Source organism: Alternaria rosae, assembly GCF_020736505.1.
Source record: "Alternaria rosae strain MPI-PUGE-AT-0040 chromosome Unknown BKA58scaffold_4, whole genome shotgun sequence".
Classification (NCBI taxonomy): domain Eukaryota; kingdom Fungi; phylum Ascomycota; class Dothideomycetes; order Pleosporales; family Pleosporaceae; genus Alternaria; species Alternaria rosae.
This window is the reverse complement of record NW_025763573.1, coordinates 2,849,179-2,870,259: the sequence shown is the minus strand read 5'-3', so window position 1 is coordinate 2,870,259 and position 21,081 is coordinate 2,849,179. Positions and strand designations below refer to the sequence as shown.

The 21,081-nt window shown below is 52.7% G+C and overlaps 9 protein-coding genes across 9 annotated transcripts; 6 read left to right on the top strand and 3 right to left on the bottom strand.

The window, feature by feature from the left end:
* Positions 1 to 120: 120 nt before the first annotated feature.
* BKA58DRAFT_163344 (uncharacterized protein) lies at positions 121 to 1,405 on the bottom strand. Its single transcript, XM_046165016.1, has one exon. It carries the CDS (start codon positions 986 to 988, stop codon positions 338 to 340), a length of 651 nt encoding a protein of 216 aa, XP_046026819.1. The 5' UTR covers positions 989 to 1,405; the 3' UTR covers positions 121 to 337.
* Positions 1,406 to 2,649: 1,244 nt separating this feature from the next.
* On the top strand, positions 2,650 to 3,922 carry BKA58DRAFT_439310 (uncharacterized protein; the record flags this gene model as incomplete). The annotated part of the gene is made up of 3 exons (XM_046173678.1): positions 2,650 to 2,863; positions 2,916 to 3,375; positions 3,430 to 3,922. The coding sequence occupies 3 exons, from the start codon at positions 2,650 to 2,652 to the stop codon at positions 3,920 to 3,922; spliced, it is 1,167 nt and encodes a 388-aa protein (XP_046026818.1).
* A 687-nt stretch (positions 3,923 to 4,609) lies between these two features.
* BKA58DRAFT_313870 (blue light-inducible protein Bli-3) lies at positions 4,610 to 5,307 on the top strand (the record flags this gene model as incomplete). Its single annotated transcript, XM_046167446.1, has 2 exons — positions 4,610 to 4,772; positions 4,856 to 5,307. The coding sequence occupies 2 exons, from the start codon at positions 4,610 to 4,612 to the stop codon at positions 5,305 to 5,307; spliced, it is 615 nt and encodes a 204-aa protein (XP_046026817.1).
* Positions 5,308 to 5,604: 297 nt separating this feature from the next.
* BKA58DRAFT_383724 (glutathione transferase omega-1) lies at positions 5,605 to 6,821 on the top strand. The gene is made up of 2 exons (XM_046170202.1): positions 5,605 to 5,848; positions 5,899 to 6,821. Exons 1-2 carry the CDS (start codon positions 5,780 to 5,782, stop codon positions 6,637 to 6,639), a joined length of 810 nt encoding a protein of 269 aa, XP_046026816.1. The 5' UTR covers positions 5,605 to 5,779; the 3' UTR covers positions 6,640 to 6,821.
* BKA58DRAFT_383722 (uncharacterized protein) lies at positions 6,820 to 10,467 on the top strand. The gene has a single exon (XM_046170201.1). The coding sequence runs from the start codon at positions 6,910 to 6,912 to the stop codon at positions 10,177 to 10,179; it is 3,270 nt and encodes a 1,089-aa protein (XP_046026815.1). The 5' UTR covers positions 6,820 to 6,909; the 3' UTR covers positions 10,180 to 10,467.
* Position 10,468: 1 nt separating this feature from the next.
* On the bottom strand, positions 10,469 to 13,501 carry BKA58DRAFT_359896 (uncharacterized protein). The gene is made up of 4 exons (XM_046168742.1): positions 13,020 to 13,501; positions 12,510 to 12,963; positions 11,204 to 12,463; positions 10,469 to 11,152 (listed from the first exon to the last, which is right to left on the bottom strand). Exons 1-4 carry the CDS (start codon positions 13,273 to 13,275, stop codon positions 10,783 to 10,785), a joined length of 2,340 nt encoding a protein of 779 aa, XP_046026814.1. The 5' UTR covers positions 13,276 to 13,501; the 3' UTR covers positions 10,469 to 10,782.
* Positions 13,502 to 13,678: 177 nt separating this feature from the next.
* On the top strand, positions 13,679 to 14,526 carry BKA58DRAFT_439305 (putative snoRNP protein; the record flags this gene model as incomplete). The annotated part of the gene is made up of 5 exons (XM_046173676.1): positions 13,679 to 13,754; positions 13,805 to 13,858; positions 13,908 to 14,008; positions 14,062 to 14,207; positions 14,256 to 14,526. 5 exons carry the CDS (start codon positions 13,679 to 13,681, stop codon positions 14,524 to 14,526), a joined length of 648 nt encoding a protein of 215 aa, XP_046026813.1.
* Positions 14,527 to 15,660: 1,134 nt separating this feature from the next.
* Positions 15,661 to 16,891, top strand: BKA58DRAFT_163173 (uncharacterized protein). Its single transcript, XM_046165014.1, has 3 exons — positions 15,661 to 16,108; positions 16,183 to 16,454; positions 16,521 to 16,891. Exons 1-3 carry the CDS (start codon positions 15,924 to 15,926, stop codon positions 16,625 to 16,627), a joined length of 564 nt encoding a protein of 187 aa, XP_046026812.1. The 5' UTR covers positions 15,661 to 15,923; the 3' UTR covers positions 16,628 to 16,891.
* Positions 16,892 to 18,734: 1,843 nt separating this feature from the next.
* On the bottom strand, positions 18,735 to 20,309 carry BKA58DRAFT_163213 (uncharacterized protein). The gene is made up of 2 exons (XM_046165015.1): positions 20,025 to 20,309; positions 18,735 to 19,967 (listed from the first exon to the last, which is right to left on the bottom strand). Exons 1-2 carry the CDS (start codon positions 20,079 to 20,081, stop codon positions 18,834 to 18,836), a joined length of 1,191 nt encoding a protein of 396 aa, XP_046026811.1. The 5' UTR covers positions 20,082 to 20,309; the 3' UTR covers positions 18,735 to 18,833.
* Between the last annotated feature and the right edge of the window lie 772 nt (positions 20,310 to 21,081).

The window sequence follows — 21,081 nt, the reverse complement described above, 5'->3', positions numbered from 1 at the left end:
ACAGGTGTTGGCGTTCACACTGATTGGCTTTTCTCTCTACTCTATTGTTTTTATGGCGTTGGTCGGCATCTCTTTTCCTCTCTCTCTCTCTCTCTCTCCACTCTTGGCATCCGGCCCTGGGGGCCCGGTAATCACGGCTACGATTACGATTCTTTACGCTTTAACGACTTTGACGAGGATATACCCCTTTCTTTATTGGTTATACCCTTTTCTTTACTTGGTTGTTAACGGCGGCATCTATATACCCATATCTTGTTTTTGTTAGCGATGTCTGCATATAGCAGATGCTCTTTGGATTACTTGGTAGTATGATTAATCTGGATATGGTTTTCGGCTTCTACAATTGATTTTTGTTTGGATTAATTATGATGTGCGACTTTTGATGATGATGCTCAAGTAAAGTTCGGGCTTCAGAGAGAGCGTATGTGGTTTCATTCGCCACGTCGCCAGCTCCTCTACCCCTGCCCCTGCCCCTGCTAGGCGCTACGTGTACTGGCGGAGGCTTCTTCTGCACGCGTCCTTCCTCTCCGAAGATCCAGCTATGTGAGTCGTTCACGATTTCTACCATCGTCTTGCCCTCAGCATTGCTTAAGGTTTTCTCCGCACCTTTCTCTAATAGCAGATTACACACTGTCGGACTGAATCGAAATTCTGATGCATATGTAACGTTGGCAACTGAATTGAGCAACGGAGTTCTTCCCTGTTGGTTCATTGCGTCCAACTCAGCACCATATTCGAGAAGTCTTACAACCGATCCGCGATCAGCACGTATAGCGAGGTGCAAGGGGGTACAGTTGTTCCAATTGCGGGCGTCGATGTCCGCGGTGGCGGTTGTATCGTTTTCCAGTATAGATGTGATAAGAGCAATATCGCCTTTGTAAGCCGCCGTGTGGATTTCGCAATCGCTGTCGTGAAGTGGATATTGTTCCACCCACTTCCGTCTCTCCTCAAGCATGAGGGCAAGTACGTCGGCATATTCGTTCGGCATTTTAACTGGTGACAGAGAGGTATGTGATAGAAAGAAGCAAAGCGAGGTCTCGTATTCGAAGATGTATCATGGGAGAGAGTCATATATCAAGAATACGTAGATAAACAGCTCGTCGCCCTTTTGCGATAAAGGGCGCGATCATCTCGAACCCTGCATTCTCCGGGGCGTTCAATCGCTCAAACAGTTAGTGAAGGATCTCGTTAGATTCAGTCGCGGGATCGATGGCCTGGGCGCGGTGCTTGCATGGCCTTCCACCAGAAGAAGACTTGCACCTTAGACAAGGGAAATACTGAACAGGTCTGCAGGCTACACGATGATAGAACAAGCAAATCGGAAGATCTTGCGTCAATGTAGGCTCCAGAGTGTTCAGTTTTTTCCTTGTATGAGGTGCTTGCGCATTTGCGGATAGGGCTGTGCCGTGGCTCTTTCCGTATTGAAGATTCCTTCGTCATCCGGGTGCGTGCGTTGTGGCTCGTGCGGGGCTTCTGACTCGGTGTGTCTCACAGTCTCGCAACCAACAAACATCACTGTATCCCATCACTTTATCCAGCCGAGCACTCAGGTGACTGGCTCTGGAGCATACCACCAACTTCTTGGTACTTCCTACACGCAGTCACCGCGTAACGATGTGCTGACGCCGCGTCAACTGATACTAGCGCCCTACGTCCTTCTGTTCCTGCTGGCGGATTCTGCACTAGATTGAGAACTCTCTTATCAGCGCGACGAGTATTGAGACCGGATATAGGATGAAGCACTTCATTTCAGAGTACATGCGATCTTTGTCGCCCATACTCGCGATCCGACGGCCTGCAAGGTACCCTCATCTAGCCGTTCATGCGCTTGGGAAGCCGCAGGAAACTGCGTTTCAGATCTCCTAAGCACCGTCAGGTCTGTATTGTGCTGACCCGACACGAACGTCCCTTGCGGCAGAGTTGGAAACTAGATCTCGCTTATGGCTTGCATTCAGGGCGAATGTACGTGTTTCATTCATGGCAGCCGCCAATGTACTCTTCACTCACAAACATGCCTCGGATATCTCATCGATGCTTCAAGGTCAACCGGTTGCTACGAAGTGATGGCCCATCCAAACACCAACGACAGCAAAGGTGATCAGGACTGCTGACGATCGATCACGAACGACTCTGCTTTGTCGTAATCAATCTGTCGACTTGGCGAGCGCAAAGCCATGCGTTCGTCTAACGTCATACTAACGACAGGTACATAAGCTTATTGACATATACCCCAAAAACTCGGAAGGAAGCCCATCTGCCAACTTGGGAAAGCAAGTACCAACATGCGTCCAGTCACAATGCGTCAGTCTATGTGGTCTTCCCAAACACGTCTGATGTCCCCATTATCCCTTTTGGCGCGTTCCCCAGAGCTACCTCAATGGTTCAGATCTCCTCGACCAAGGTACATGCCTCGAGGTTAGCACGGGCACGCTAGGTACTTCTGCATCTCTGAGACACCGGCCAGCCAAATCCTGTGAACACATTCCGCGCCGCAAAAGATGACTTGTGGCGGTAGTATTTGATGCTGGCCCCACCTGCAGGACTTGCGCTCGGCCAGCTCGTGGCTATTCGTTTTACTTTCTACTTTCAGATTGCCGAATACGTGACTCTGGTAGTCAGGCTGGCAGCTGAAGGTTCTCTAGTTTTGTTATGAGTTTATCGCAATATACCTCGCCAGCGTTTCTGGCCGAAGATCGCGGCCCGACCATCAAAGCGACAGCCTGCCTGCTGATCTTCTTCTGCACTTCTTTTGTGGCCTTACGTTACTATTCCCGCTATCTCACGAGTACCGCTTTGAACATCGAAGATGTTCTCATCCCTTTTGCATGGCTAGCTGAGGTGGGCCTTTGTACTGTTGGCATTGGTAGGTATGCAACGCCTTGAATACTATTTGCGCCCGCTAATATGTTATTCAGTCATGGTCGAAAAAGCCAGCACTGGACGACACATGGCCTACATTGCTTCCACAGATCCGCCAAAGATATCCGAACACTTCAAGGGCATCATGATACAAGAGGTTCTGCATCCAGCAGCTGTCGCATTCCCAAAACTCACCGTTGTACTGCTCTACTTGCACATCCTTACCAACAAGTACGAGCGCCTGGCTGCTAAGACGCTAGTCGTTCTCATCCTTTCTACATGGATCTCTTTCACGGTAGCTGCCGGATTCCAGTGCATGCCTTTCAAGTTCAATTGGGACAAGAACATTCCGAATGGAAGATGCTTTAACGTTCAAGTCTTCGCGAACAGCTCCAGCGTACCTAATATCGTAACCGATCTGGCCGTCTTGATACTGCCTCTAAGAACAGTGTGGCGTCTAAAGATCAGTGTTGGAAGAAGGATCGGGTTGTTAGTCATTTTCCTCACCGGAAGTGTGTAAGTTGCCAGTTTGTACCTCCAAGCCCTTATGCGTAGCTGACCGATATATAGTGGTATCGTCGCGTCCATAATCCGCACCGTAGTTTTCGCTCAGACCCTCGCAGAAGCCGGACCTCTTACAGATGTAACATGGAACCATGTTGCGCTCATAAACTGGACAATGATAGAGCCCGGCATGTATCTTCTCAGCGCGTGTGCCCTCTCGTTCAAACCTCTTCTTCGGCTGTTTGCTAAGGCCCTCCACCTGCAGGGCTTCGTTACACATACAAAGTCTACTGTCGGAGTGACCAGGAGTCACGTTAAAAGAACATTCACATCGACCCACACACAGCCTGAAGTCTTCGAGCTAGGGGACGTCTCCGAGTTTGGCAAGTTTCATCGATTGAGCGACGATAATGCGAGCAGTAATATGGATAGGTTTGAAGAGGGAAGGATCGAAGTGACCGTAACGAAGACCATTGAACTGGATTCAGAGAAACGACTCGACGATGAGCGTTGGGACCGCAGTGATGTCGCGGGCGACCACTTTGGGAGGGCGGTCTGATGTATTAGCCAGACCCTCTTTCTACGACTAGATGTTTACATGAATGAATGTACTTTACCTATCCTACTTGTCGAGGCGAAGTCGCATCTTCGTTGTGTGAGCCTCCCTTTCGGAAATGCAGTCGCTGCAGTGCGGAACAAGACCGCTACCGATACTGACCCACCCACCCTTTCGTACCTGGCACGGAACGAACACCATCGCTCCCATCGGCGAGACGGCATCCTCTGACATGAGATGCGCTTATGCGAGTGCTTCTTCGGACTCTGTGCACACCGGCCCCGAAGGCAGCTACCGGGAGAGATCGATCGGGCGCGTCTTAGCGTACCGCGCACCTAACGCGAATTAACAACATCGTCATGCATATGTCTAGATGCCTCCACCTCCACCCAAAGTGTCACCAGCCTGCCGAACGCGCTCGATCACGACGTCATGTTGCTTATGAGGCGTCCCTCGACCAGCCACATGGGCTCGCGTCGGCGTAGAATATCCGCTGTTACTTGACCCTCTGATCTCACCGTTACGTCCACGTACATATCACGAGCAGTCTATACCAAGATGTCTGCTGGCCCTCGACTACTTGTACGCTCTGCACGAACAGCTCTACCCAGAATTCAACTTGTAAACCGCATAACAACACCTTTCAAAGGGACTGCTCCTCGATACTTCTCTACTACACACGTCTCCAGAATGCCGGAGCAACTCAAGGCTAGCGAGGTCAACTCCAAGACCGACCCCTCTGTCGCGAAGCAGTATGACGATGAGACGCCCAAGGACCAGCAGATCAAGCAATTCTTTGAGATGGTAGACGGCAAGAAGATTTGCATGCTCAACACATACCGCAATGGTGTCGGTATGTTCACCCCTACATTCCCTCGTTCTCAAGCTCTATGGCCTCAGTCCCATCCCACGTAACTCTAGACTAACCATTTTTAGGCCCCGTCGGTCGCTCCATGGCCCTCGCCCGCCGCGACGGTCCCGACTTCCTCTTCCTCGCCAACAACCACTCGCAAAAGTTCAACGACCTAAACGAAAACAAAGAAGTCCAGATCTCGTTCCAGGACCTGAAGACCCAAGAGTGGGCCTCCATCACAGGAACTGCAACAACAACAGATAACAGCGACCCCCGCATCAAGGAGGTATGGAGCCGTGGCGCTGCAGCATGGTTTGGTGACCTTGGCGATGGAAAGCACACTGGTGGCCCCGAAGACCCTCGCATGACTCTGATTGAGATCAAGAGCAAGTACGTCTCGTACTACGTGACTGAAGTCGGTCTCTTGGGCTACGCAAAGGAGATCATCAGTGCGAACGTCACAGGTGGCGTCGCGAACACCGGCAAGCTGAGGGAACTCAAGGAGGCAGATTTGGAGAAGGCTAGGTCGATGTAAGTGCATATTAGCACTGTTAATGTAATGGGAATGTGTTGAGATCTTCATAGATCTCCATCGAAGCTATGAAGGCTTGCAGATTTACAACAATAATCACATTCAATGATACATGCGCAATGCAATGCAATTCGAAAATGGATATATAAAAGTCGTGATAAGCAAAGCAGTGCAGACAGTGAAAAGCGTGGAAGCAATCAACGTTTATACATGCATGTGCGCTTGACGGAATGTGTAATCGAGCTTCCGAAGGTGGATAGCTACGATTGGAGGCTACCCCACTTTCGTCATGGCCACGACGTTTGACGATGATGTGATCAATCCATGTCTAATGGCGTCGAAGGTCGCAAACATAGCGATCGCTGCTATATAGTTTTGGAGGGGTCGTCCTGTGCTTGAGCGTCCACACGCTGCCGACAGTCCTACTCATATTCGGTAAAACACTCACAACTAACCATCAAACACCACCACTACCATGGGAAAAGATCATCCTGACGCAGACCTTCACCCCGAAGCGACCGGACTTGCTGCAGCAACGGTCAAAGTAAGCAAGTACACACCTACAGTATCTTTCTCGTCGCTGATTTTCTTGAGGCCCATTCAGCCGAATGCCCCTTAAAACTGTACTCGGGATGGTTCTGTCCCTTTGTGCAGCGCGTATGGATAGCGCTGGAGGAGAAGGGTATCCAGTACCAGTACATTGAGGTCAACCCATACCACAAGCCACAGTCTCTGTTGGATCTCAACCCCCGTGGTCTAGTGCCAACGCTGCAATACCAGAACAAGCCACTCTATGAGAGTACTATTCTTTGCGAGTTCCTAGAAGAGGCATTCCCTCAGCATACACCGCACCTGATGCCGACGGATCCCTACCAGAGAGCTAGAACGAGAATCTGGACAGACTATGTAGGCAGTCGTATCATCCCTGCCTACCACCGTTTTCTGCAGCATCAGGGCGACGGCTTGGAGGAGAAGCAGAAGGAATTCTTGAATCATCTCAAGGAATTCACGCGTGAGATGGATGCTGAGGGACCGTACTTCTCAGGCAAGGACTTTGGACTTATTGACATTGTCCTGGCCCCGTGGGGCAATAGGCTGTGGGTGTTCGACCACTTCAAGGGTGGGTCGGGCATTCCTGATGAAGGAAAAGGCGGGGAGGATGAAGAGGTCTGGAAGCGGTTCAGGAAGTGGCTGTCTGCTGTCGAGAGCAGGAAGAGCGTCAAGGAAACGCTGAGCGAGAGGGAGCATTACTTGCCGATCTATCAGCGGTACGCAGAGGACAGAGCACAGTCGGAAGCGGCCAAGGCCATCAGAGCCGGTCGAGGCATTCCTTAGATGTACAGTAATGTATGGTATGCTATGGTAGCATGTCATGCCTGGTGACGTCAAGTTGGTGATAGTCGTTCGGATGTTTGGCAGGGCTGCTGTTGCCCGGTCGACACTGTTGATAGTGTTGATAAACGGGACCCGCTTCCCGCGCCACAACGGGCTAAGCGTTGCACCCACGCAAATGATCCTAAACTGCCTTGGACGAGGATCCCTCACAACCTATATGCGCCGGCGCGACAACACATTGCCAGCAGACCGACATAACTACACGCCACAATGTACGGATACACGGCAGGCACACCCTGCCCAGCGCCCTATTCCTCCACGGGCAGCTATTACAGCGGCTATGGAAGTCACTACGCGCCTTCTTACTTCGACGACAACAACACGACAGCAAACCTCGAATACACAACCGAACTGAAGCCCCGCCAGGCGAAGCCGCGACGACCGATGCGTGCCACGCACAAGCCTGCCTTCAACCCGTCGCTGGACATCTTCGAGGATGTCGCGCAGGAGGAAGAGCAGCAGCAAGCCGAATTTGCGGTCAAGAGGAGGAGCCGCGCAAGCGTTGTTCCCGCAGCCGCGAAGACAAAGAAGAGCACCATACTTGCGCACCCCGCGCAGAGAATACCCAAGGCAGTCGCGCCTCCCCAGGAACCACAACTTGAGAAGCCGCATAGGAGACGTGTCTCGCACGCACCTAGCGACAGGCATGCGACGGATGTAAATGCGACTGTACGGCTACAAGAGGACGTTTTGGAGAGGAAGGAGCTCAAGAAGCAAGGCCCTAAGAAGGATCTGCGACGGAGGACCATCTACATACCGTCTGATGACACGTCAGTCTTCACGATCCACCCGGGGCAGCCTACACACGCGCCGCGCAACGTTCGGGAGCCGTCACCAGATATCGGACTGGATCTAGTCACACTTTCGGAGGAGGAAGGAAACAACCTCATGCCAGCACTGAAGAGGGAGAAGAAGCTACCGCGCAAGTCTCTGGCTGCACCACCGAAGCGAGGTCCTCTGAGTACTGCATCACGATCGTCACAGGGCTCGTCCTTCTCCAGCGATGTCGTAGGCTCAGGAGGAGGAAAAGAGAACCTTCCACCTGGAATGGAGGCTATTGAGAAGAAGAAGAATGGAGTACACATCGAGATCAACTTCACCAAGGCCGATGCAAAGAAGCCCGACGCAAAAGCACCCAAAGTCCATTTCAACGCCCCAAAAGAGCCCGAACGGATACTACACACCAAGAAGAGGCCCGAAGGATCCCAGAAGCGACCACGGTCACACGTGGCTCAAGACGATGCACCAGCGAAGGCGCTCAAGGCAAGAGCAGATGGCACCGCCTCTGCCGCAACAAGCAGGGCATCTTTGAGGACGACTATCAAGACTGAACGAGCGAAATTGGCCAAGGCGAAGCGCGCACCACTATCTTCCTCGCCGTTCCACACCGACAAGTCTCCACCCACAGCACTGCGCCGTCAGAAGACTGGAAGTGTCGCAAGCAGTATCACCATGCTGCACGAAGTGGGCCAGCGACCGCAATCAAGAGAGAAGTACCCAGTACTGCAAGAGGATCTGACTCAGCCGGAATTGTACGAGGACAACTGGCTCACCTATCAGGAAGTCGCCATCACGCAGCTTCTGAACTCTGTGTTTGACTCGGCGGCCAAGGACCCGAACGCTGAACAGAATCCGGAGGAGTTGCGCAAGAAGATGCTTGCTATTTACCACGATCCTGCAATGCCATCACTCCACAAGCGACTACAGGCTTCGCTTCAGTTCGGCGCACTGGGCATACCGAAGGACCTCCTCGCTCAGACACTTAGACTCAAGGACGACGTCGGACTGCGCAAGAAGTTCCTCAACCTGTGGACAAAGTCATACGATCTGAACGCACTGCGTGCCGCAGCTGAGACTATTGTCGGTCGCCAAATTACAACGCCCTGCCGACTGTCTACAGGCTCAACGTGCTCAGATGATGGCTCTCGCCAGTATCGCGCAGAGCGCCGGGCGATCGAAAGCTTCCTGTCCGCTTTTCTTATCAAGAACGAGGACGCTGTCCGGGTCAAATCCGGAGGTGGTAGCATTGCAAGCCTCACACGCGGCGATGATGACTTTGGCTCCCAAGGCTGGTCGTGGCGGCGTACTGCATTGCGAAGTCTCATGCTTATTCTCATCCTCGACCAAGCGAAGACAACGGATGCTTTACCAGGCTGCCTTTTTCAGACAACATCACCATACAAGACGTCTGTTGAGGTCCTGCACCAACTATCGAAGATGCTGCTACCTTCGCACGGCGACATTACTCGACCCCTAAACCACCTCAACTACAAGGTCGAACATGTTCAGTATCTACTACAGGAGTACACCTATCAGATCGACAACATCGCCATCGACCTCCGCGATGGCATCGTACTCACTCGTCTTGTAGAGCTACTACTCTACCCGTCTACCACCCTTGGAACACAGCAGGACGACACCGTCACTCTTAGCCTGCCTAGCGGTGAGCGCCTCAACAGCTCCCTCGACCCTTCGCAGAAAGAGACCTGGATCCTTTCCCAACACCTCAAATACCCGGCTATTGGCCGTCCCCAAAAGGTCTACAACGTCCAGATCGCCCTGGCTGCATTGAGCAATGTACCAGGCATGCCTAGCGCAGCAGTCAGCGGCATCCGAGCCGAAGACATTGTTGACGGACATCGCGAGAAGACGCTTTCGCTTCTTTGGTCCCTTGTCGGCAAGTGTGGCCTTGGAAGTCTTGTCGACTGGCCACAGCTGGTCAAGGAGACGGAGCGCTTCCGCAACCAGTGGTACAGAGCCCGAGACAGCTACGAGGGGCGAGTCCTCGATTCCGAGAACGAAGAGGAAGAGACATCTGAGCTGGATGGTATGGCATACCACAAGCGTCTTCTTCTTTCTTGGTCGCGCTCCATTGCTCGTCTCCATGGCTTGCGCGTCGCAAACTTGACAACGAGCTTCGCGGATCCAAAGGTCCTAGAGGTCATTGTCGATACTTACTTGCCCTCAAACCTAACCATATCCACGGGAGGAAGTGGAAAATTGGGTCTAGCAGCAAAGCTCAAGGCCGTGGGCTGCTCAACATCATTCATTGCGCTCTTCACACCGCAGCACAACACCGCTCGTTCCATTCCAAGCCGAGATTTTACCCTACTCACACTCTCCTTCCTGGCTAGTCGTCTATTGCCACTTGCCCGTACACACCGCGCTGCGTCGACTATCCAGTCAGCTGTCCGTCGTTTCCTCCTCCGTCGCCAGATCAGCACTCGCATCCAAGCCATGAAGATAGCGCATGACTGCGCTGTAGTAGCACAGGCTCGACAGAAGATGGTCGATGCCGCCACAATCATTCAGCGACGTTGGAAGGCAATTCAAGATGCCCGGCGTCAACAACTGGAAAGCGATGTCGTGGCTTTCCAGGCGTTGGCTAGGGGTTGGGCCATCAGGCGATGGGTCCGACGCATCACCGCTGGTCGCGTTGGTGGAAAGGAGAAGGTTAGGAGGGTTAGGGGTGGATGGTAATCTGCAGGATGCTGTATACTGATGTTCACAAGCTCTCAAAGGGGTGAGGAGAGGAGACGGCAAAGTTGGATACGAACCTGATTACGACGGAGTTGATGAGTTACCGTATTGTTTTGCGCGAGGCGTTTCCACTATACCTATGCACGGCGTTGCAACCATGCTTTCCATCATTCATCGCGCTCGCTAGATACCACTTACAGATTGTCTGTTTCGTTTGAATCTTGATACTTTTATCATCTTAGCACTCTACTTTTGATGTTCATTTGCACATGTCATAGTGAATGTAGCCATATGTGCCGTGTGCTGAGTCGTTGCTATATGAAATATAATCTTCTCAGCTGTCCACAAATATTCGTTTTGGCAAACTACAACATTTGGTTGTTTTCAGCTACTGAGCGTAGCAGGCAACAGTGATCGCTCAAACGTACTTCATTCGAGATCGTTCATGCGATGATATAGCTGTGGTCAACTTCTGGTCCATATTGTAACCGACACTGAAGGTCCTTAAGCACTACACTACCTTTTTCCACCTTCATCAAATCGTATCTTCATACCTCGTACGCCTTCCCATGCATCTTGCTAATATATCTTACCACCTAGAACTTAGACCTTGTTCTCGATGCTGCGCTCATCCCTCAACTTAACCAGCTTCTCTATCGCCTCATCAAGCGGTACAATGACACCACGCTGCTGTGTCTCCTGGTCGTCACGGTTTCTCCAGTTCACAGCCCTCGCTTGTTGTTCCTCGGCACCAACGACCATGATGAAGTTGTAAAGTGCGAGTTGCGCTGTGCGAATCTTCTTTTGCATGGTGTTACCGCTGATGTCAATGTCGGCGTGGAGGTGGTGTTTGCGGAGCGCTGTCTGCACTTCCTTGACGTAGTCGTTTGCGCCAGGCATGACAGGAATAACCATGACCTGACGAGGTGATAGCCAGAAGGGCCATCGACCGGCGAAGTGCTCTGTGAGGATACTACTCTTGTCAGCAAACATGTTCGGGCAATTCGTAGGGACTGAAGCTTACGCGATGAATCGCTCGAAGGATCCGTAGATAGCGCGGTGAATCATGACAGGGCGAGCGTAACCTGGTTGCGGCTCCTTGATTTTCTTGGGGATTGTGACGTCGGCACCCTCCAGCTTCTCCTTCTTCTGCTCAATGTGTCCGCCTTCTTGAGCCTGAGGCTGGTCCTTGGACTTTGTGGGAATGACTTCGGACGTCATGTATTCGAGCTCAAATTGGTTAGGCAGTTGGAAGTCAAGTTGAATGGTAGCACACTGGAACTCTCGCTTCAAAGCATCAGAGATGGTGATGTCGATCTTGGGGCCGTAGAAGGCACCATCTCCAGGGTTCAGCTCCCAAGCGCCACCACCGGCAGCTGTGAACTCGTTCAAAGCATCAGTCAGCTTGGCCTCTGCTTTGTTCCAAGTATCGATGTCGCCAAGGAAGCCTTCTGGGCGTGTGCTCAGCTTCAGCTTGAATGTGAAGCCGAACTTTCCGTATACCGCCTTGAGGAAGTCGAAAAGTGCAAAAATCTCCTCCGTGATTTGGTCTTGGGTACAGAATACGTGAGTGTCGTCCTGCTGGAAACGACGGACTCGCGTGAGACCAGTGAGCGCACCGCTAGCCTCGTTTCGATGTAAGATACCGAAGTCGGCCATGCGAATGGGCAGTTCCCTGTAACTTCGCTCGCGATGTTTGAAGATCAGGCAATGTCCAGGGCAGTTCATAGGCTTCAGCGCCCATTTCTCTTTCTCAACATCAAAGGTGAACATGTCTTCCGCATAATGCTGCCAGTGACCAGAGATCTTCCATAGTGCTGAGTTGTACATGTTTGGTGATGCCACCTCTTGGTACCCACGATTCCAATACTCCTCGCGAAGGAAGGCCTGTAGAGTGTTGTAGATGATTTGACCGTGCGGGAGGAAGAAGCAGGAACCCGGGCTGTATTCGTGGAAGAAGAACAGCTCTTGTTCTTTTCCAATCTTGCGATGATCTCGCTTTGCGGCCTCTTCGAGGAACTTGAGATGGGTCTGCATTGCGTCTTTATCGGGGAATGAGACACCGTAAATACGTTGTAAGCTGTCGTTCTTGGCGTCACCCAAGAAGTATGACGCGGAGTTCTTCATGACCTTGAACTGCTTTATCCGCCCGGTATGTGGTACGTGTGGTCCTCGGCACAGATCGATCAGCGGTCCGTTTCGGTACACAGTGGTGAAGGTGCCGTCGGCGATCTTGTCCTTGATGATGTGCTGCTTGTACTTGTTCGACTTGAACATCTCGAGCCTGGAAATATTAGAACAGTATCTTACGCGTAGAATAAGAACCTTACAGGTCGTTTTTGGAGAGAGTCAAGCGCTGGAATGGCTGCTTCTCCTTGACAATGGTGTTGACAATAGTCTCGAGCGGCTTGTGGTCGGCGGGATCGACTGCTGCGTTGTCTGGAAGAGCCATCTCGTAGTAGAAGCCGTCCTCAATTGGAGGGCCAATGCAGAGATCACAGCCAAATCTACGTTCCGATGCTTCTCCTAGGATATGTGCGCTCGAGTGCCAGAAGACCTTCTTGCCCTCTGGGTCGTCGAATGGCAGGAGCTCAAGCTTACAGCTCTTCTCCAAAGGCCGCTCGAGATCCCATAGTGTCTCCTCTGGCGTGCCCTTATCCAGGCGCGCGACGACGGTGCGCTCGAACAAGCTCTTCGCAATGTTTCGCGCAATATCGGCGGGACTGGTAACCCATGACTCTCCTTCGATGTTCTTGCCGTCTTCGAGGGTAATTGTGATCTTCTCTGCAAGGCGTGGTGTGTCAGTACTGGGAATTGGCGGCATGATGTGAGGAGCGTACCGCGGGGCTTCTGAGCTATCTCTTCGTCGTATTTCGCCTTGAGCTTCTCGAAGATCTGGATGCGGTGGTCGATGAAGGCTGGCGCAGGGTCGAGCATCAATGGACGACCATCACCAGCATCGCCCTTGGCCTTCTTCTCTTTCTTGGGTTTCGGGGCCTTGTTTTCCTTCTGCTCGACCTTCTTCTCGGCATCTACGGCCAAGTTCTTGACGCCCTCGACAGCCGAGTTGACTGCATCCTTGACTGCGTCCGCCATGTTGTTGGTGTTTCCAAGTCTCGGGCGCGTTGGGCGGGGTTATATGAGCTGTGACTCAGTCGTATGCGAGGTGCTGCAACTCGGGAGTGTGATGGGAGTGCAGTAGATCTACAATAGATGCGGGCGGTATGATGACTCCAGCTCGGTGTGCAGAGTCCGGACCGAAAGCAAAGCAACGTCAGACTCAGTCACAATGCCAAAAAGATGCGCGCGCACGACAGCCCACTTAGCCCTTTAGCAGGCGCATTTGGTGGGGTTGCATGCGGCGGAAGGAGCCACCGGCGAAACGTGGTACCGATTGGCTGCGCTATCTGCAACTTCATTTTCAGCTTCGAACTTTTCGCGAAGCTCTGGACCAAGCTCACCTTTCGCGCACCGATCCACATTCAACATCACCAACAACATGGCATTTCGCGGAACTCCTCGTGGCGGTCGCGGCGGCGGCTTCGGCGGACGTGGTGGATTTACTCCTCGTGGAGGTGTGTAGCATGCCTGGAGCTCTACACGACTTTTAGCTAATGCGCGACAGGACGCGGCGGTGGTTTCGGAGGAGGCTCTTTCGGACCCCCAGACACTGTCATCGGTACGTGCCGCGATCAGACCGTCAAGCAAAGCGCTAATGACCATGCTAGAAATGGGCAAATTCGTTCACGACTGCGAAAACGAGATGTTCTGCGAATCGATAAACACCAAGATTCCCTACTTCAACGCGCCCATCTACCTGGAGAACAAGGTACATATACTGCGACGGGAAATCGCGGGGATGATGAGCTGACCCAGCTATAGACACCCATCGGCAAAGTCGACGAAATCCTTGGCCCGTTGAACCAGGTCTACTTCACCATCAAGCCTCAAGAGGGCATACAAGCCAAGTCTTTCAAGGCTGGCGATAAGTTCTACATCGGAGGCGACAAGCTGCTGCCTCTTGACAGGTGAGCCGGTTCAGATGGCATTTGAGATTTTTGCGCTAATTCCTCTAGATTCCTTCCCAAGCCTAAGCCCGTCGGTGGTGTTACGAAACCTAAGAGGGCTGCCGGTGCCGGTCGTGGAGCTCCTCGTGGCGCAGCTCGTGGCTTCGGAGGTCGTGGTCGTGGAGCACCCCGAGGACGTGGTGGACCTCCTGGACGTGGCGGCGGTTTCGGTGGCCGCGGAGGAAGTGGATTTGGCGGTCGCGGCGGCGGCGGCGGTGGTTTCTCAAGAGGTGGACGCGGCGGTGGTGGTTTTGGTGGACGTGGACGAGGAGGATACTAAGTGCCTCGATCCGGGACGGTCACCACTTCATTCGGAATACGCTGGCAATGCGCAACCGTTTGCGCTGCCGTTTCGGCTCGATCCTACGACTACCTACCGATACCATGATCATTTGAGGCGTTTTGGAGTTGATGGGGCCACTGTATCATGTCTAGACATGGCGCCATGCTATGGACATCTTGTAAAAGATGCGCGCGTTATATTTTCTAGTCAAATTACTCTGAAGTCCATCCTGCCCGATGCATTTGGGCGACTGAAACATTCTTAGAGCAGAGTTCGACGCCAGCGATCGTGCGGGAAACGCTCGCAAGACGTCGCAAGCCAGACTTATCGATTAAACGACAAAGATCACAGGAATGCACTCGGTCTGCTAGCATGAGCTGTCGTTTTGGAAGTCACTAGACTACGGTCCTTTCGCCGGACTCGTAGCTGTCCACTGCAGTCATGAAGGAGTGCTTCCAAATGTTTTGCACATCTGGAAGGCCTGCCAAACGCAAACTTGCTATATACAGCTGTATGAATGTACACCATCAGTGATCCGTACCTAGATACCTACCTGTTCGCATTGGGTGGCTTTGTAGTATAGTTTACGCGCTACAGCAGCGAGTCGCACGGCTTATTATCAGCATGAACAACATCCGCAGACCAGCCAGTTGTAATTTCGAAGAAACTAATAGTACACAATAAATCAAACGTCACAATTGTCAAACACTTGAGCCATGTCAACATGCCAGGTTTGTAGCAAAGGGATGTTTGCGCCGGTCCAATAGTCTCGTTCCCAGCCCCATCCCAGCTTGGGAGGCTGGGTTGCCACATGAAGGTTCCTCGGACCACAACAACAGGGGCTTTGGCAATTTCAGCATCGTGCATTCGCAATTTCCATCATTCTATTCCCCGCGTCTCCGCAAACATCTTTTCCGACTCTCCCGTCCACATCAACATCATCGTAAAGGAAGTGTTCACTGTTGAGGCACCTCCGAGACCTCCGCACCCGCCCCGCAACACCCTCGCACGTTGCTGAGGTTACCTGTAACGTCATCCATCATCACACGCACTACACGACCGCGAGCGCAAAGACTCAAGATACTTTCGCGACAAAAGCAATTGAGGAACGGAAGCGAAAAAGCACCCGTTTTCGCGGTATAGGAGAAGGGAAACGTTGCGACAGCGCCAAGTCCCAAGCCTAATCTGCGGATAGGCGGCATAGCAAATCAAGGACACCAGGCTTTGTAGCTCGAAGCGCAAGAACTCTGGACTCGAAGAACCGTTTCACAGACGAACTACCACCATTGCGCATATCGAGCGCCACAGCAAGAGCACCCTAGCGCAAGCCCGACCACCATCGCATTCACCAGAACCCTTCCGACTTAGCCGCCGAGGCGCGACAGAAGGATACAATGGCTCGCGCAGGACATTCAGGCACAGTTGTCGGCTCAGCGGTAGTAGTACGGGAGAAGTACTACTGGCCCGACCTACAACTGAACATCTGGACGATTGTCATGCTTGCAACAGCCGGAACAATATTAGGAGTGAACGCGCAATTCATGGCGATACAAGATCGGATGGGACTGGGAACGCCATGGTATGTCCAGTCTACACCCTACCCGCACGGTGAGGGAGGCATGTACACAGACGCTTTGCTAACGACATTCACAGGATAATGCCCTACGGCGTCACAGTCGGCACTCTGGCCATAATCTTCATTATCATCGAAATCGTCTTCATCGCGCAACGGAAACTCCTCCCAGGCACTATGATGCTCCTCTCCTTCATCCTCCTCGTCCTTTTCATCGCTGGAATAATCGGAACCGCGATACAACTCTTCGCCGGGCCCAACATCAACAACCAGTGCAATACATACGTCTTCAACAACGACGTGGATGGGCCGAACATGGATACATTGGCGTTTCTGCAGCAGAGGAATATCTGTAAGTATTCTTGGTGTTTAAAAATCACTAGGACAAGTGAAGAGACATATGGCTAACCGTAAACAGGCCAATGCTGGCAAGCCGAGTTCGCTTTCTGGATTATCGGAAGCATATTCCTCGTGTGGATGATGGTCATGGCGAGCCAAGTCAACTCGAACACATATGTTAGGTGATCTAACGGCTCAGACTCACCGACTTACATTTCTTCTCGGAACTCTTGTCCATCTTCTTTGTGTCTTATTTTCTGCTTTATCTGACAATGGGTCATGTGTATATAGGAGAAGCGGGTATCGCGTAAACTCCAGCAATAGCGGAGGCGTTAGGGCAATGTTCTTCTTCTTCATTACGAGATACCGACGGGACGCGTGGCATGGAAAGATGGATGAATGGAAGGAACGCAGCATTGATGATGGATTTTCCGGCTATCAGATCTGTACGATGAATAATAGCGAAATGCAATTTCTATAATAGTCGATTGAAACCGAAGAAGCTACTCTTGCCCCGAGAAATGCCAACGCGCTGTCAGGCTACCAAGGGACAAATGTAAACTGCTAGCTATCTGCAGGGCATACGTCCATTCCCTCCCATGGGAATCGTAACCTTTCAGGCTCGAGGAGCCTCCTCCACCATGAAAATCGCGGTGTGACTATAACCGGTACCGCGACTCCACCTGCATTTCACATCTCACCCTGCATCCCATCCTAATCCCGAATTCCCAATCTGACTCTCTCCGCGGAAGCTAGGGACGCCATCATAAGCACCAATCCTAATTCCCTCATAGCCAGGATGAAATACGAACACAGGCAATGCACCACCGAAAGCAGGTTTGGTAGAAGCCCCATCTTGCACTGACAAAACATTCCCGGGTCTTGGTCTTACCCGGAGATGGAGCCGCGGGTCCTCTGGATTCGAGGCTAATACGTAGTCCTGGACAAAAGAAGTACGAAGGGCGAAAAAAGGAACTTCAATCTTCAGCCCTAGACATGCGATAGCAGTGATCGATGTCTTTGCTTCTTTAAGAACAACATCAAGAGGTCATCTTGACAATGCGTGCGTGACCCATCCCGTCCTCCGCCGTCACCCAGCCGACGAATTTATCAGAAGTGAGGTGTATTGATCCCGTCACCCAAGCCGCCCACGCCCATGCACCACCGGCCACGGGCCTAACACCCACTAAATCGGCGATCATCCCGTCATGAATCCACACCGTACAGATAGATTTCCCAGCCGCGCATTCTTACATCATCACGTTTTAATACCAGCCACGCCTCCAGATTGGGGCTTAATGGTTACCCTTGGCGACAAGGGCTGGCCTTGCCTTTTTGCCAGCGTTGCGACCAATCAAGACGCTGCGTCTCGGACACGAAGTTGGCACGAAACGCGTCGGCGACTTTTGGAGCGCGTCGGTTTTGACGGACTTCATTGGCTGTGAGAATATGCGGAGGTTAGGAGGAGGGGTGTGTGGCTGGCTGCTCCTTGTAGAGCTTTATGACTCTTACCTGGGGTGCAGTGGTTCGAGGTCTTATGAGTTCTTGCATTGATGTGTTGTACTGAGTATGTGGGGTACATGCAGGTAATACGTGATGGTGTGATGGGAAGGGCGGCGTGGTCGTTGTACATCCAGGTGTTGCCGCTCGTGAAGCATGCATAGGATCTTTAGTGTACCCCATTCTGCTGCAATCTGTTGATCATGTTCGCATTTGCCGCGTAGCTCTCAGACAAGTAGTTGTAGTGGTTGGAAATGCAGACGTGTGGCGTAGCGATGATTCGCTATCGTACACAGCTTTCCCACAATGCATTAGCGAGACCAGGAAACAAGTATGTACGGCACTTTGTCGTTCAATGCGTCTTATTATTCGCCTAAATGACCAAACCCCAGAATGCAGGTGCGTTTCGGAGGTGCCTGGCTAGGCCTTCGGTCCCATTCTACCGCTCGCGTTATGTGATACTGTTATACTATGCTGTGCTGAGCTGATAGCAAACAAATGAACAGAAGGTTGCTTAAAATACAGTCGCTGGAAAAAAAAGTGTTCAAACGGGGATATGCGTGAAGGGTGATACAAAGCGCTTGCGTTGTTGCTAGCTCGATTTTGCCGCCAAGGGGCGGTTGGGCGGTACTTGCGAAAGATAACGTAGGAAACGTATGCAGATATGCATGGGTTGTGTCGATGATGCCTTCCATAACCAAAGAGGTCTTGCCTCTGTAAACGCCATGCTTATCAAAAAATCAAAACGAAGAGAAGAAAGGAGACGCCATTCGATAGCGGCATTGGGTGGATTGGTGGCGGGGCGATGCACTGCGCATGCTCAATGTCGCCCCGGTGTCGTTGCGTCGTGCCCACATGAGTGCTGAGCTGTGTGTGGAGGATGATGTGAGGATCACGAGATGAGCTCTCCGCCAAGGTCCATTGGACCGTCCATTCTTCCAACATGAGTGTTCATATGGGAAGCGTCACCAGGAGGACCAATGTTATCGAAATTGAGGTGACGTCGTGCTTCTCGGACGGCAGCAGGTGTTCGTGTGGCCACAGGGGTGCGGTTCCATGACGATGCATTGGCCTGGGCAGGACTCGGCGACATGTTGAGGAACTCGGCAAAATTGAGGTTTGTTGACGGGGTCGCAAGTCCAAAACCCATATAGTGAGAGCCGCCACCGCCGGGCGTGGACATCATTGACGAGGGAAGAGGTGTCGCTTTGGGTGGTGGAGTCGATGGCGCAAGCATCTGCGGCTTCTGGTGACCTGGTCGTACTGGTGTTGGTGATGTAGCCAGGTACATCAAGAGGTTCGCATCGTCATCTCCTTGTTTTCCTTCCCGAGCTGCGCCGGCAGCATTGAACCCACGTTGTCGAAGACGTGCTGAGCGAGCAACATCAGGGGGCGGCGTGCGTGGGGCCCTTTGCGGCGGCGGCGATGACTGGAAGTGCGATCGGTCGAGGGAAAAATGCGATCTGTTGATAGAGAAGGATGTGATGGGTAGGTCTTCGTCATCGTCTTCGGAGAGCAGGGGCGAATGTGGATCGGGAACGGTCGAGGTTTCGGAGACGAAAGACAGACTAGGGACATGTTGACGACCAAAACGTGCGTGCCGGCGATGGTATACAGGCGAAGACTCGGGCAGTTGGAAGCTGTTCTTCCATGAGGTAGCAGCGCTGGTGGCTGTCCTCACTTTGACACGGGCGTGGTTGCTCGATGCTGGGTACATTGTCCGATCTTGACGGGGCCGCTTGTTTTGAAGGTAACTGCCTGTGCTGACGGACCGGCTGACAGATCGTCGGACATCGTCGGAGAATATGGGGGCTTGGAGTGGGGAGGAGTCGAGGACGCTGGGTTGATAGAAGCGCTCGGAGACGCTCGAAACATCCGACATGGCTTCGTTGCTGGAGCCGGGCCGCTTACGTTTGCGCTCAGCGCCGTCGAGGACGGGTTCAATGGCATCTAGGCTGAGGCTCTCCCAGCCGTTCTTCATCTTAACGTTGGCCAGGGCGAGGCGGTTTTGCAGCGTTCGGGTCATCTGTACAGCACCTGGTTAGCAAACAAAGGGCGAGGGGCTGCAGACGGAGAGATGGACCTTTGAGACTTGGGCCCTTCGCAGGACCTTGCTCGCGACTTCATCCTGTTCAGCCATGGCGGAGCAATTGGTTTGGACGACGGGGTAGGGAGATCCAGCAGTGATATGGCCCGTTGAACGTCTCAATAGAGCTGCTACAGACGAAACGTGGGCGGAGCTGAGGTGACGGTCCGGCAAGGAATGTGAGGAGCTGGCGATGCAAGCGGACTAGCCTCAAAGTCTGCGGCAGCACAGGCCTCGTACTTGCCAGGGCGTTGTAGGAGTGATGATGAAGTCAAGGTGCTAGGAGTCGCGAGCGGCACGAAAGCTCTAGTGACCCCATAGCGGGCTCCTATCCGGCGCTGGAGCCTTGTCCGAGTGCGCTTGCAACAAAGAAAACCTATGCTGCTGAGGGTTTGGCGAGCGGCAGGGGTCGCGCATCTGGTGGCTGCGGTAACGTGCTGAGTAAGACAGGAGAGGTACGGTATGGTATCGGTAACGCTCGACCTTGGGACTGTTTCAGACACGCCTTGCCTTATCGCTGCAGGCCATCCTCGGGGAACGGGTGAGGTCCGTTGCTTCTCGAGCTACACCACATGGATGCGCGGATGACGACGCGCAGAATCGTCGGTGACGGGTCCGGCCACCACATATGCCTTGACGCCCCATGCGCATCACATACGTGTGTCAATAGCAGACAGCTTGCCATGCCATTATCGTTCACGGCGTTGATGGACATGACACTGGATGGCATACACATGTCAGATCACGACCTGCCGTCCCAAAGCGGCTAGAGGACGTTGTGCAGCAACGTCATTCGTTGAGTCGCTAGGAAGTCGCGAACGCCTGCTCACCATGCGCTCACGCTCACGCTCGACTCCACAGGCGCAACTCTTGCTAGCTTTCCTCCCGCAATTGCGCAGCAAGGCCAATTCCTGCCAACTCACCTGCTTTGGGGCTAGAGCTTTCCCAATTGAAGAATTACCTGTTCGGTCCTGCTAGCTTGGATCGACGGAGCTGCAGCACTTCACGTCGGCTGCCTCTCTACCTCCTCAGCGCTGCCACTTTCTTCACTACC

Excerpts from the sequence above, each read along its gene's own strand:
- BKA58DRAFT_163173 (XM_046165014.1), top strand. The coding sequence starts at position 15,924 with ATGGCTCGCGCAGGACATTCAGGCACAGTTGTCGGCTCAGCGGTAGTA. Across the intron at positions 16,109-16,182 it reads ATGGGACTGGGAACGCCATG|GATAATGCCCTACGGCGTCA; the intron begins GTATGTCCAGTC and ends CGACATTCACAG. Across the intron at positions 16,455-16,520 it reads TCTGCAGCAGAGGAATATCT|GCCAATGCTGGCAAGCCGAG; the intron begins GTAAGTATTCTT and ends AACCGTAAACAG.
- BKA58DRAFT_359896 (XM_046168742.1), bottom strand. The coding sequence starts at position 13,275 with ATGGCGGACGCAGTCAAGGATGCAGTCAACTCGGCTGTCGAGGGCGTC. Across the intron at positions 12,464-12,509 it reads ACTCTCTCCAAAAACGACCT|GCTCGAGATGTTCAAGTCGA; the intron begins GTAAGGTTCTTA and ends TAATATTTCCAG. Across the intron at positions 11,153-11,203 it reads TCCTTCGAGCGATTCATCGC|TATCCTCACAGAGCACTTCG; the intron begins GTAAGCTTCAGT and ends TGACAAGAGTAG.
- BKA58DRAFT_163344 (XM_046165016.1), bottom strand. The coding sequence starts at position 988 with ATGCCGAACGAATATGCCGACGTACTTGCCCTCATGCTTGAGGAGAGA.
- BKA58DRAFT_383724 (XM_046170202.1), top strand. The coding sequence starts at position 5,780 with ATGGGAAAAGATCATCCTGACGCAGACCTTCACCCCGAAGCGACCGGA. Across the intron at positions 5,849-5,898 it reads TTGCTGCAGCAACGGTCAAA|GCCCATTCAGCCGAATGCCC; the intron begins GTAAGCAAGTAC and ends GATTTTCTTGAG.
- BKA58DRAFT_383722 (XM_046170201.1), top strand. The coding sequence starts at position 6,910 with ATGTACGGATACACGGCAGGCACACCCTGCCCAGCGCCCTATTCCTCC.
- BKA58DRAFT_163213 (XM_046165015.1), bottom strand. The coding sequence starts at position 20,081 with ATGGCTGAACAGGATGAAGTCGCGAGCAAGGTCCTGCGAAGGGCCCAA. Across the intron at positions 19,968-20,024 it reads GAAGGGCCCAAGTCTCAAAG|ATGACCCGAACGCTGCAAAA; the intron begins GTCCATCTCTCC and ends GGTGCTGTACAG.